At 41.1% G+C, this 13,607-nt stretch overlaps 1 protein-coding gene across 1 annotated transcript in view; it reads right to left on the reverse strand.

The window, feature by feature from the left end:
• The window catches only part of drosha (drosha ribonuclease III), a 78,952-nt gene that overhangs the window by 20,301 nt on the left and 45,044 nt on the right, over positions 1-13,607 (reverse strand). The window contains exons 23-25 of the mRNA XM_046372169.1: positions 12,936-13,006; positions 6,256-6,300; positions 2,726-2,883 (exon numbers count right to left, since the gene is read on the reverse strand). Coding sequence (XP_046228125.1) covers positions 2,726-2,883; positions 6,256-6,300; positions 12,936-13,006 — 274 coding nt within the window. The remainder of the gene's footprint in view (positions 1-2,725; positions 2,884-6,255; positions 6,301-12,935; positions 13,007-13,607) is intronic.

Below are 13,607 nucleotides of genomic sequence, written 5' to 3' on the forward strand. Positions count from 1 at the left end.
AGTAAAGTGTGGAGCCGAGGTCTTTATTCACCTTTGAAGCAGCGACAGGCTGCCCGCTCCAAAAAGATGGGAGCATTCCATATTTTAAGGCCATTTATCCTCTTAGTTCTTAGGAAAATAACATCCTTGTTCCACATGTGTGTGTAAGGTTCAGATATGTTAATCTGCAGTAACTTTCTACAGAGCGTGACTGTGGGAAGGGCGAGTGGAGAGGGGCTTTGGAAGCAAGCTTTCAGTGTGTTACAGCAGGAGAAACATTTTGGTTATGCATTGAACTACATCAAAAGATCAACACAAATTTCAAACAGTACTTTAATTGAATGAAATCTCAGGATCTCTTTTAACAAAACTGCACTAAATAAAAAATGTGTGTTTTTGCTGCAAAGGTAAAAATACTGCATTGCCTTTAAAGTTACAATATGAATGACATTAAATTCAAATAGCAAATTAGATGACATATTTTCCACATAATTTGTCATTGTTTTAGTCTGCCTTAACCTCCCTTGTTCAAATACTGAAACTTACTTCCAGAAAATTCCTTGAAGAAGTGTAATTTTAAAAAATATCAATGTTTTTCTTCTAAGTATTATTTTCATCTGAAACTGGTTGCTGATCTGCCATGATATTTGAAAAAGAAGAATAAATAAGGCCTGTTATTGCCGTTTCTTTAAAAACTTTCAATTTTGTACAACCTCAATGAATTTTGTGAAATGTATAAATGTTTTAATTAACTCCTCTTAACCAATACTGAACTTGAAGAGAGATGGATTCGTTTACACCAACAGTGAACCCTTGTAACACCCAGCTCTTCGGCTGTGAGAGGAGATAGGAAGCCCAGCACCTAGGGGCCACAACTCTCCATTTCTGCTGCCTGAAGGTCGCCTCCGGTCTATACTGCTTCTCAATAGGGTCAACTCCCATACTTCATTCTTGTGCTGTTTTCTTCAAGGTCAGTCCGTCCTCCATTTCCGCATAAAATGATAGGCCAAAGGCCAACCATTGGTCCTGTATCCTCATCTGCTGTCGACTTTATTGTCTGACCTTCCTTTGCGTTATCTGACCTCGTTCTTTTCTCCATTACACCAGCGTGACCTACTTTGGTATAACCTTTGGTCCTTATGGGCAGCCGTTGCTCAGCTCCAGATTTCAAGTCGGCTCTATTTGGGTCAACCTGCCTTTGGCCACTAATGAGCTAATGAGCATAAATTACACTGAAGATATGAGGATTCTTTCTTTCTGTACTCAGAAAAATAACAATAAAATTCTGTGAAATTAAAAAATGCATTAGGTTAAATATCCACCTAACATACAGTGAGTTAAGCTATGGGATGTGATGCCCCCACGTTACAGAATAACACTGGTATCAACCTTGAGCTGGAAAGTCCTCAAAGTAAAGCTCAGCGGGAGACAAACCTCTGGACCTCTAATCGACTTCACTGACCATGAGTCGGGAGAGGTTTGACATTTAAGTGATGGATTAGAAGATACACAGCAGTGTACGTGAATGACTGTACATGATACACACACACACACACACACACACACACAGAGCAATGTCCTTGTGGCAAACCTAAGAAAAGCAATTATAGAGTGCAGCCTGCCAATAAGATATCAGAGGTGTGCTGCCAAGGCTAATTTGCTTTAGCTGTCAAACTAACCATTTTGTTATGTTGTAAAGCTCAAGAGTGAGATAAGCTCCAATTGTAAATAGCCCCCTCATACACAGAAATACCTCATATTGGAGAAAACAATCTCATTAATGAACACATTTTTATATGAAAACAGTAACGTTCTCACACTTGCATTCTGCCAATGAACAAGCAAGGTTACACTACATCTACACAATGGCGACATATTTAATATGAACGGACCAAGCAGCTGTCTCCTCGTTCAATTCTAAGTCATCTCTGTAGAAGTTTGTAACTTTGTAACTGGCTATTGAATAAACGTCATGGTGGAAACTGAAGAGAAAAAATTCAATGGCAGTGCTTAAATCAGAAAAGAAAAGCAACCCAAAAGCAAATAAATATCTCCAAGAACAGAAGCCACTGCAGTAGTATATATGTGGTATATGTAGTCTAAATTAAATCTGGATCAGAAAAAAAAAAAAAAATTAAAGTAAGAATCCAGGCATTCACAAGGTGGACTGAAGCATGACAAGGAGAGAAAATCTGTCAGGTCAGAGATGTGGCTGTAGTGAATGAAAAAGATCATTTTTAAAACTTCAGCCTTGGACAACTAAGTGAATCAAAACCCCATTTCCCATGAGGCAATGGTGTTATGCCCCCACAGTACAGGCAGACTATAGATCCCGCTGGATTGGGCACTGGGCCAAAAAGGAGTGAAAAGGCTATCTTTAACTACAATGCTTTGAACATGAACATCACTACAACATCAACACATCACTACAACATCACTACTTGTAAAGGCAGTCTTCATAAAAATATATAAGCTGTAGGGGGTAAACATAATGATGATGTGGGAGGAGGAGGCTACTGCATTCACAACAGATACAACAATTTAAACGTGTGATGAAACTCCCAGCATCTCAGATCATATTATATATTATAATGCATCATGCCTCATCACCTCTGAAGGCAACAACAGACACAGTCGGACTAGTTCTGCAGCATCCCTGCAAATTACCTCTGGCCGACTAGTGCCTCACTTTGCATTTTAATTGGCTGTAACTCTATTATCACCAACAAACACTGACCGTACTTACAGGGTGAGGTGGTTGAAGCCCACAGTCCTCAAGGTGAAGGCTCTGGCCAGAAGACGTACATGTGTGAACAAAACACCAATAGAGTCCTCAAAGCTGGTCAGTTTTTGGAGGACTGGGGAAGTCTCGATCAGCTGCCTGTCCGTTTGAGGCTCCTGGACCTGGACAAGGGGGAAAAAACATCACAAAAGGAGGTTTGCTGACAAAGAACCTGGACCTGCAAGGAGGCCTAGTCATTACAGAGCACAGGCATCTCACTAAGCATTATTAGCACGTATTAAAATGAATACAAGTTGTTCTTTCTGACACCAATGTTGAGATACCTTTATCCATTTCGAACTAGGGCTGGTTTTTATTGATTGGGTTCTTATCACCAGTGGCTGGAAATCTTAATATCACCCCAGATAATACTGTATACATCCAATGCAATATCTTTGACAATAGTGTACTTCAAGTCCTGCCGCAACAGCATGATGAAGGCTCACGGTTTAAGTTATCAGATACCAGTGTTGTGTTCAAATGTCTGCATACTTATGGCCATGTGGTATCACGTAAGAGTTAAGATTTAAAAATTAATTCATTGATTAATAATATCCAAAAGGAGACACAAACAGTTAAGGACAGATTCTCAAAATAGCAAAGTTGTGACCAATAACAACCAGCGTGCCCACTCAAAGGTTCCTTGAATCAGATGGTAAAAACGCTAGTTGTTCAATGAAGTAGCTCTGCATAAGAGTGTCAAATAAATTCCTTAAATGAAATGAACCTCTACAGTATACCCTGCTTGAGGGCCTGCTTAGAGTGTGTGTTTTTACTCCGCCTCAAAACAAACTCAGATGATCTGCAGCAGATGGAATCTCTTCATCATTAAGTTTTAAGTCAAACAGCTCGCTTTTCTCTCTCTCGCTCTCTCTAAATCTGGTGATTCAAACAGTCAGTTAATATCTGTGGTACTGTAAGTTGAGGTTTTATGACTTTAAGTCTTTTTTATTGGAGAAAATTACTGCAGATTGGGACTTTAACATCAGCTTTAAGGACTTGGTGGGGTCAGAGTTAAATGGGTTCAGCAAAACAAGCTGCTTGCTTCAGCTACAGTATTTGCTCTTGTCTCTGCCTATTAGAAAAAGAAATTATGTGCTAAGAAAATATGTGCATGCATGTTTCTAAAATCAAGAGATTTCCTTATGGGTGCATTAATTAGGCTGCTGGAAACATCTAATTGGTCTCTGCGTGGTACAACTGCAGCTTGACCAAGACATCTTTTCTCACGAAAACAGAAAATACTGAGCCACGTAATTTCATATTGATATTCAAAGGAAACTAAATCACATCCAACTGACCATTTTAGCTTGTTCCATTTAACTGTACACAATAAGACCAAACCCAAAAAATGTAAGTTTCTTCAGGGAAAGACAGGCAGACAGACTTTCTTCATTTCCCAGCATCTTTTTTGGTGTGTTCAGGAAGAAGTGACAAGTAAATGGCTTTCTCAGAGTCTCCCATGTCAAGCCAGTGCATAGAGCAGAGATGTATTTTTAAACTCAGTATTTTAATTGAAGTGCTGGCAGTAATGTCATGCTTCCATCTTCCAATATGTCCTGAGAAACATTTCATTTCAGTCTTTTTTTTCCTTCTGTTAATTAACAAAAGGCGTTTAAATGTCATGTATCACTACTGACGGCATCTGACGAGTTAAGCAGCTAGTGCTAGCTATCCTTCAGGGAGAATGGCCAACAGCAAGGCTTCAAACGAAGTGAAGAGAGGAGGAAAAAAAAAAAAACAGCAGTTATGGGGAAAAAAAAAAAAAAAACACGTTTGAAATGGCTTCAAAGCATCACTTTCAGCTCAGTCCAGGCAGAGAGTAGAATCAGAGCTGAGGTCTTTTGAGGCCCCAAAAGCCTGACACTCATGTATCTCTCCAGTAAACCACAGGACAAATTTTGAAATCCAGACTCAACGTAAATGACGTTCTGGTAAATTATTCTGGAGAGCTTGGGGTGATGATGCGCTGGTGCGAATCAAGTGAACACTAAAGACATAAAGATGTGCCACGAAGCGTTCCAATGCGCTCTGTAGGGCACGTCGGCGGCAAGGCTAATGTATGCATGTGGGTGTACACATAATTACCCACGCCATGGTGAGCTGCCAATGCCATCCACTCAAATCACATTAAGACAGCTCCTCTTTCACCTGTTTTGTCATCCTCTTCTGTGTCGGCAGTGGAGGGGATGATACCTTGTTACCTCCCAGCAACAATTTGGTGGATAATGTTCTAGTGTAAACTCCTAAGGGCCCCCATCAATTACAAAATATTTAATTAAATAAATAGTGAAGGGATTTTTCTTTTTTTTCAGTTGTATGAACCTGCATGGATAATATAATCTCAAGACAAAAGGTCAAGATGTATCAAGCTACAAAGAGGTGGGCGCAATTTAACAGGCGTTACCCTACTGGCAGGGGACCACCCAGAGGAAACCTCAGCCACGCGCACTGTGTGGTAATGAGGCAACAGCTCTAAAGCGGCTAATGCCTAGTCATGCAGCACACTGTGAAGGTTCCCCTCGCACCACAGAGCGGTTGTAGGGCTGACCCCAGGGCTCCACCCTGACCACGGTGCATGCCGCTGAGGGCTCCACTGTGCAACTCACAAGGCAAAAAAAGACTGCTGCATTCAACATTCAGGCACTCTGTGGATCCTCAGTATTTGAGGATGGAAAATAAGTGTGTGTGTGTGTGTGTGTGTGTGTGTGTGTGTGTGTGTGTGTGTGTGTGTGAACAGGATACATACAGATGAAGACGCAACAACACTTATGCACATGCAGGGAGATGAAGAGAATAAACTGCTTAAAGACGAGTCCCAGCATACACACAAAGAAACAGTTTCTCCACACAAACACATCAGAGAGACGGATGCCTGACGGTCCCTGGAGGCCCCATGTGATTCGGGACTGTAATCCTGTTATGGCATCTTTGATCTCTTCTTCCAAATCCTAATTTCAAACAAACACTGTTGACATGTTCAATGTTTCTGGGCACATCATGCAAAGCAAAGAAGGGTAGAACAGAGAGAGAGCAAAGAGACAGAGAGCGAGAGAACGCAAAGGCTTGATGAGGGAGAAGGGCAGAAAGGTGCGGCAGAGAAAGAGGAGAGACAGGAGCAATGGCGAGGAGGGAAAGAGGCTGAGTAAATGAAAAAGCGGATTAGGGTCTCGACCAAAATGAAGAGCAGCAAGACACAGGAGCAGAACAATGGAGACTAGTGGAAGGCTACTGGGGGCCTTGTGACAGCTATAAAGAAAACTCAGTCAACCTTAGGCAAAATAACTAGCAGCTTGCCCACCTCCGTTAGCAACACACACACACACACGCATATACACACATATATACACAAAGACACACAAAAAAAAACATACACTCAGGCTGGAAAACTTCAAAGATAGGAGAATGTTTTTGTGTCTTGGGGGGTGAGGTGAGTTTTAATGAGAGGCACCTAGCCAAAATAAACATCAATAATAAAACATATTTCAACCAACCTGCAGGGGGTGTGGTGGGTAGTTGAGCCAGACCTCCCGTAGGTTCTGCGCAGACAGAAAAGGAGAGAGAAGGGAGATGAGCAGTTGGAGCAAAGACATAACACGGTAAGGATTATCTACGTGAACAAAATGTGAACAAAAATCTTTCAAACAATACACAGTAAAAATAATCGTGAGAACAAATTCCAAGCTACATAAACTACACAAAATATTTATACTACTAATATTTATAAATCCTTAACTTTCTCTCCGTCCACAGGTGGCAATTACAGCCCAAAATATTTGTTTTCTCAACAAATAATTAATGCCCCAGTTTCAGTTCAGGAAAAAAAAAAAAAAAAAAAAACTTATATTAGAGGGTGAATATTTCTTCATTTCTTCTGTTAAATATCATCAGGTTTACGTACTTTTTGTGGTGTAATGGTTGAACTGAAATGTTTAAATGACAGGAAACGCCTACATTGGCATACAACTCTAATTATACCCTGTGCATACAATATGGAGACAAAAAAGCTCAATTAAGATTACCAAAGGCTAAAAGCTGAACAAACTGTTGGAAAGCAAGCTACAGCTAAGATTTCTGTCGACTGCCTTATTATTCAACAACTGATTTGTATAGATGCGTGGGATAATAGGCTGCGGAATGTGCATCTATTAGAGCCACCAGCTGTAAATCACACAGGATAAAATACTGTTGAAACGATGAGTTTACTTAACAAGCAGGATAACTCCCCTGGCCCCAGTTAACTAGGCTCATCCTGGCTAACCATGCTTATTAGAGCTGCATTTGCTGATTTTTTTTTTTTTTTTGGCCACTTGGGGAGGATGGAACAAGCTGTAAACACAATATTGACATTTTTTCACCTTATAGACAATTGCCTATTCAGCTGAACATCCAACAGGTATAGACCAGTGTTAGCATTTATTTGGAGTCATGTTTCTAGAGACACAGAGGAATATATATGTTCAATATTAGCCCTGTTCTGCCAGTTCCTAGTCCTATCTGACTCTGCTAAATACTTAACTATGTTCACTAGCTAGCTGCTAACCATGGGTGTCATTGGTGCTGAGCAGGTTGGGGCGGACATTGGGTTTAAGAGTGTGAGAAGCGCAAATCAAACAAAAATCCAAACCACGAATGAAAAGATGCTAAAATGTTTTGTGGATTTGAGGAGAAGAAGAGTTGCGTCAGTTCTGCGTGGAGTGATCGTTCTGAGCAACACTTAAACATTACACATTTATTCATATCAAAATACTGACAAGTGCAGCTTTAAAATGTCTGACAAAAAGGTCATCTGATTTATTAGTGGTTAAATAAATAAATACATAAATAAATAAAATCAACAAAACTGACAACCCATTCTTAATCAATATCAGACAGCAGTTCGGTCTCTTGTGACAATGTCGGGGACACTCATTGCTTAGGCCAATAAACCCAATAAGGGGAGATGAAACAGTAAATGGGTCAGCATCACATTTTCAGACAAAGAGGTCTGTGTATCGACCACCCACTGACGGGTGTGTGCGGTGGGGGGGGGGCGGTTGTGGATTTGAGCAGAAGGCCAAGGGTGTTGTGGTTGGAGGGTTGGCTTTGAGAGGTGTGTTTTCCCTAGAGACACACACTGACAGTGCTGGACTGCTTGTGCCTCCCCTGTCTGTGAAGAGAAATATGTGCAAGATCAACATGTTTCCTCAACCCTGCTCTGAAGTTACCAGACAAGATAGAATGGTAGAGACAAGGGCACAGAAATAGACAGCACACACACACAGAGAGAGAGAGAGAGAGAGAGAGAGAGAAAGATAAAGAGAGAGAGAGAGAGAGAGAGTGTATAAACAGGGGCTCAAGTTGTTGCCAAGGACAACGCCAGTCAGAAGCAGTTTTAGGCCTGGGGTCTAATATTGGGTGAGTCATAGTAGATAGAGATGTGGCAAGGGCCTCTAAAGTACAGTATCACTCAGGTGTTTAAAAGGTTCAAGGAGATAAACCTTTAAAATGTGGCTCTAGCCTACGGGAGGGTTGTGTGTGTGGTCAGCAGCATCGAATGGGTGCCTCATCTCCTCCACCCACCCAGATGGCAACCCACCGCCTTGAGCAGCCAATGAAAAATTCATGAAAGTGGTCAATACGTTTGAGCAAATGCTTCCCTTTCGTTGCCCGTCTCTTAGCCTGGGACTGGGGTTGAAAAGCACCAAGTACATAGCAGGTATCAAGTCAACATGAAGTCTGCTTATGAATACAGCGTGGGTTCGGCTGTGGAAGAGGGCATCGTTTAAAGGAAAGTCAATAGCACCGGCTAATGGATCACTCGCTTTTAACGTAGCGATTTTACAGCCTCACAAATTGCCATAAACTACACATGTAAGTGATGCATTTAAAACGTTGGACACATGCATAGCGGCATGTTGTAAATGATAGAGAACAACACCAAAAAGCAAAAAACAAGAGAGAGGAAGTGAAGTACTAAAAAGTTGCTTTGGCTTATGATCGTGGCTTATGATTAAAATCCATCCACAGGGCGCACACGATCCGCCCACATGCTGTATATAGACCCGAACAGCTAATGTTTCAATTACAGCCATTGCAAAGACAAGGCAGACAATGATTAAGCCAGCATCGAGTGGGGATTTAAGAATAACAACGGGTTTTTTTCTCCCTACTCTCTCTCTCTCTCAGCTCGGGGAAGGTATAATTACTGGGGGCACAAATCATCATGTGCCGCAGCTGAATCACAGCCATTTGGAGGATGGAGCTCTTGAGCTACAAACAGGAAAAAAAAAAGAAAATAAAAACATATGCAAACATGTTTATTTGAATGTCAATGGCCTACCCGTAATGAGAGCTGAAATTAAAAGCAACTCGGTGAAACTGCTTATGATCTTAGTTTTAAGGTGGCCTTCAATCAGCGCTGCCATAATCCACGGGGGAGATGAAACGAGGGCTCAGTCTTGCGTATACACAAGCCAACCGTGAATAGGCGACACCACTATACCCTCTACCCACACACATATACACATGCTGCCTACCCCCCACGCACCCCGGGGATTGTTGGCCATCCATGATATGGACATAATGGTGCTCATCTCTGACAAGGTCCAGTGCTCCTTCACAAATTGGCCTCTAGCAGCAGGCTGTCAATCAATCCATCAAACATAGCAGTACAGCAGAGAGATCAATAAGAGATAGCGTTGCTGATCAATACCAACATAAAAGCAACCCTAAGTCAAAAATGGAGGCTTCTTTCAGTGAACAGTCAAGGTCTTCCAATTTGGGAAAACTTTTGTCGACTCACTGGTGATGTCTATCATGCAATTTATAGCTCCTGTGAGTGTGGACAGGAAAGCGTATGTGAATGGAAAATGGTCTGTGAATTCGTTCATTCTCTTGGATTACCAAACCAAGGACACACTGGAGAAGACACACATTCTCTCATTCAAGCACTGGACAAATGAGCTGTAGTTGTCACAAGATAAAGCACAAAAGTAACACAAATATCAACAAAGAGGGACACTGAGATGCTGACCAGGTAGAAAGTGGTATGTATTCTTTTGGTTCATACAACAAAAAAGTAGAAACACAAGCTCAAATAGAGTTGTAGCGATGGGATGTTCTTTAAAAAAATAACTCAGATTACTAATCTATGTTCATGCAGAAAGAACTAACTTGAATCCAACTAACACAAACAGGGGTCACAGCTGCTGCAAACTAGTGAAGTGGTCTTTGCGTGGAGGCAGTCATCAGCCAGCCTTTCACCGGTACGAAGACGCAAGCCTAGCACACTATACTAGTGTACCAAGATAATAATAATATCATACTATAACATCAAGTTAAGTCATGATTATCAAATACAGTTAAAACTAATTTTTCGGCAGTTTTTGCAAAACCGTTCAATTCAAAATACATACCAATACTGTTAACGCAAAGTGGAGAGGTGTTTATGGTAACTCTGCTAACCCTTTTTGGCACTGTACCCAGAGGTGAGGCAGCAGGAGGAAGGTCCTGATGCCACACAACCAAACTGAAAAGGACATGCCATGGCGACCGTCTCAGCTGTCACCAAAACCTTTCTTATGTTTGTTCTCTGTGTATGCTTGTCTGCTGGTGTTAATAAAAGCAAACAAATTAACCCAGGGGCAACTAGTGAGATCGTCATTATGGTGACTGCTCCTCAAAAGAGGCACTTCCCCGAGGACAACACAGTCACATCAATAATTCTTTCCAGCGATACTGCACTGCTGTTGAGTCCAGGTTGGAAGCAATCGAGCAACTCCCCCCGAAGATTCTTCCCGCTTCTCTGCTGATGCTTTAATAACCTCCACAGTGATGACATTAGCAAATTAGCATCTATTGTTTCCTCTGGGCGGCTTTGTGCAATGAAGCTAGATTCCATTCTCGGCAAGAGCCCTGTTGTTTGGGAACCAGTGCCAGGGAAAGGTGAGGTGTTGAGAGAAAAACAAGTGAATGGAAAAAAAAAAGCTGTTGCACTCCAGCCATGAATGCCACACCAATTAGGGAATAACAGAGAGAAAGGGAGAGGAAATAAACTGGGGCTACCATTTGTCTGGCTAGGTCTTAAGGTTAAAATTACATGTATGCTTCGTTTTAGGTAGTCAATTCTGAATTCTACCTCCGGAGCTTTTGTGTTGGTTTGTCATAAAAGGACTGAAACATGGGGGCAACGACATCCTGGGATGTTGGAAGAAATAATGGCAAGTAAAAATGGATGGAACAAGGGAGCAAAAGAGGGACTAAGGCTGTCACTTTCTATTATTTTTCAATTGTTTTCATATCATAATGACAAACAGGACAATGAAAACCTTCCAGGGTGTCAGAGAAAAGAGTACAGTAGCTCAGATAGCATTGCATTAGTTTTTTAATGTACTGTGTGAAGAGTAAAACCAACAGAAAGATTCACGTGATCCTGCAGACCAGAGATATTTCTCACTCCCTCTGTCTGTCCAGCTCTCTGGTCTGCCCCACACCTCCCCACCCCCACACCCATCATACCACCCGGCTGGTGTTTGGCTTTCTGGTCTGTGCCCATCTGCCTCCTCTCAGCTTTGTATGACAGAGCAGCCATCAGGAGGATTCAGCAGGGGGGTGACAAGCCATACTATTTCAATCCTTAGTCTGCATGTCTAAAAAGTTGAAAATCACTCAACTTTGGTGCACAAAACTTCTCTTGGGAATCACAGTCAAATATAACCTAATCAATATGCTCCCTCGGCATCTATAGTTGTACTTTACTGAGTGTCTGAATTTTACAGCATATTGGCTGCATTTAATAGTTGTGATGTTAACTGGTAGGTTTTTATATTGTAACTTGATTTGTACAGGGTATTATCACTGTACCACATCTGATGTAAGTGGTTGTCAATTAGGAAGAGATTGGCCATCTTTGGTTTATAAAAAACATATGCTCAAGAGATGAAGAATAGTGTTAGCAGCACAGTATCCTATGAAGAGCTTCCCAGTTAAAATGAGAAAAAGTTTATCCTTAAACTTCATCTTAAACAGGACACATTTGCTTTGCTTTTATTACTTTTGTATTAATCAATTTAATTCTTTGTTTTCTGGCACACATTTCAAGGCTCACACTGATCTTCAGAAGTTAAAAAAAAAAAAAAAAAAGAATCTCTTATCATACAATTAAAGACCTCCGATTTGTGACAACTCAAACTGCTGTCAACTTACATGGCAAGGGGACGACAGTAAAACAGAATCTAAGCTGTTTCAGCTCCCCACAGAGAAACAAATACTCTACTGTCAGCTCCCAAATACAACAATGGCTGGTCACACAGCAAAAAGACTCATAGTAGCTTTGGACAAATCAAGGCTTTGTCACATTTTGAAAAAAAATGCACAATTATTGGTTTTCAAAGATTTAGTCCTGAGGTCTCTGACCAGGTCTCTCAAAGATTAAAAGGACTTTGAACAAACAAGCTTGATAGATAGCACCATGTGTCTTGAAGTGTGTGGGAGTCACCAACTGATTCTGAGACAAACACCCTCAGCAGACAATTAGAATCAAGTCTGCTGCTACATACTAGTTATGCTGTGAGACATTTAATTGATTCAATACATTTTTTGCCAAGATAAATGCAAATTCTGATTCATTCATAAATTATTCATGCCTGCTGATCTCAGGCACACGCACACGCACGCAGACACAGACAGACAGACGAACACACAAACACACACACTAGCAGGTGTCCTGCACAAGACTGACAAATCCAATGTTCCACACCTCCAGTTCATTTTACAAAATATACGAGCCAAGCTACGGCTTCATCCAGATTTCGCTTTTTTATTTTTGCTTAATCTTATTGTCTTATCTTTGTGCGTATCAGCGTACACATAATAAGCAGCTCGTCAAAAGTATGGTAAAGCAAGCATTGTGAGATTTTTGCATTCTAAGACTGGAAAGACCTCAGTACCGTGTAATGTGAGGTTCTTTGCCAAAACATGCAATGTGTGGGTTTGAACGAATAAGAGAGACCAGATTGGTGACAACGTTGCAATTTCGTCTTCCACAGATTGAAACAGAAAAACCTTGTCTAGCTTGTCCTCAGCTCAATGACGGATGTGTATGTATACATATACAAAATAAAGACACAAATGCCAATGCACATCCTGTGCAAAGGGCAGAAACCAAACCAAGTGTCAAAATTTTGCCACTTACCTCACTGTTGAAAAGTAGCCTACCAAAGAGCTGCCGGGCCTCCTCCAAGCCTCCTTCCAAATACACTGCACCTGAGTAGAAAAAAAAAAAACAAGAAACAATTAACTTAAGGATAAATGAGGACAAAATCAATATAAATGAATGAAAACTGTAACATTTCCTGGAAATACTTTGTATAATGTAAAATGGTAAACCAGTGTCCACCCTCCCCACAAATTTAAAGTAAAAGTAAAGTGTGAACTGTGAAAAGACATGAACATGACATTCCACCAGTGCATTGCTGGTATAAAAATTTCTGGCAATTCTGAGGCAATTTCAGACTTCTCTCCTAATGGAAAACTTAAAATTAATTGAACTCGGCAATGAGTTATAATTGCTTTATTAAAAGTAGGAGTGCATTTTTATTGCTTTTTGGCGGTGATATGACCTCGGGGTTTCTGTGCAGATCCACCTCGCACTTGTCAGTGTGCAAGACGAGGAGGAGGAGGAGGAGGAGGAGGAAAGGAAGGGATGGTTGTATCACTACAGTGAGATTGAACTGGTCAAGGTCACATCAAATTTGAATTTAGAGTGTCAGGCTGAGCCTGTGTCATATGCTTGGGTATAAATAGGCCTGACAAACATGTACAGTCCCACATACAGACTTATGGACTTCATTCGCCTACACTCTCA

The sequence above is a fragment of the Scatophagus argus genome, chromosome 18, assembly GCF_020382885.2.
Source record: "Scatophagus argus isolate fScaArg1 chromosome 18, fScaArg1.pri, whole genome shotgun sequence".
Lineage (NCBI taxonomy): Eukaryota > Metazoa > Chordata > Actinopteri > Scatophagidae > Scatophagus > Scatophagus argus.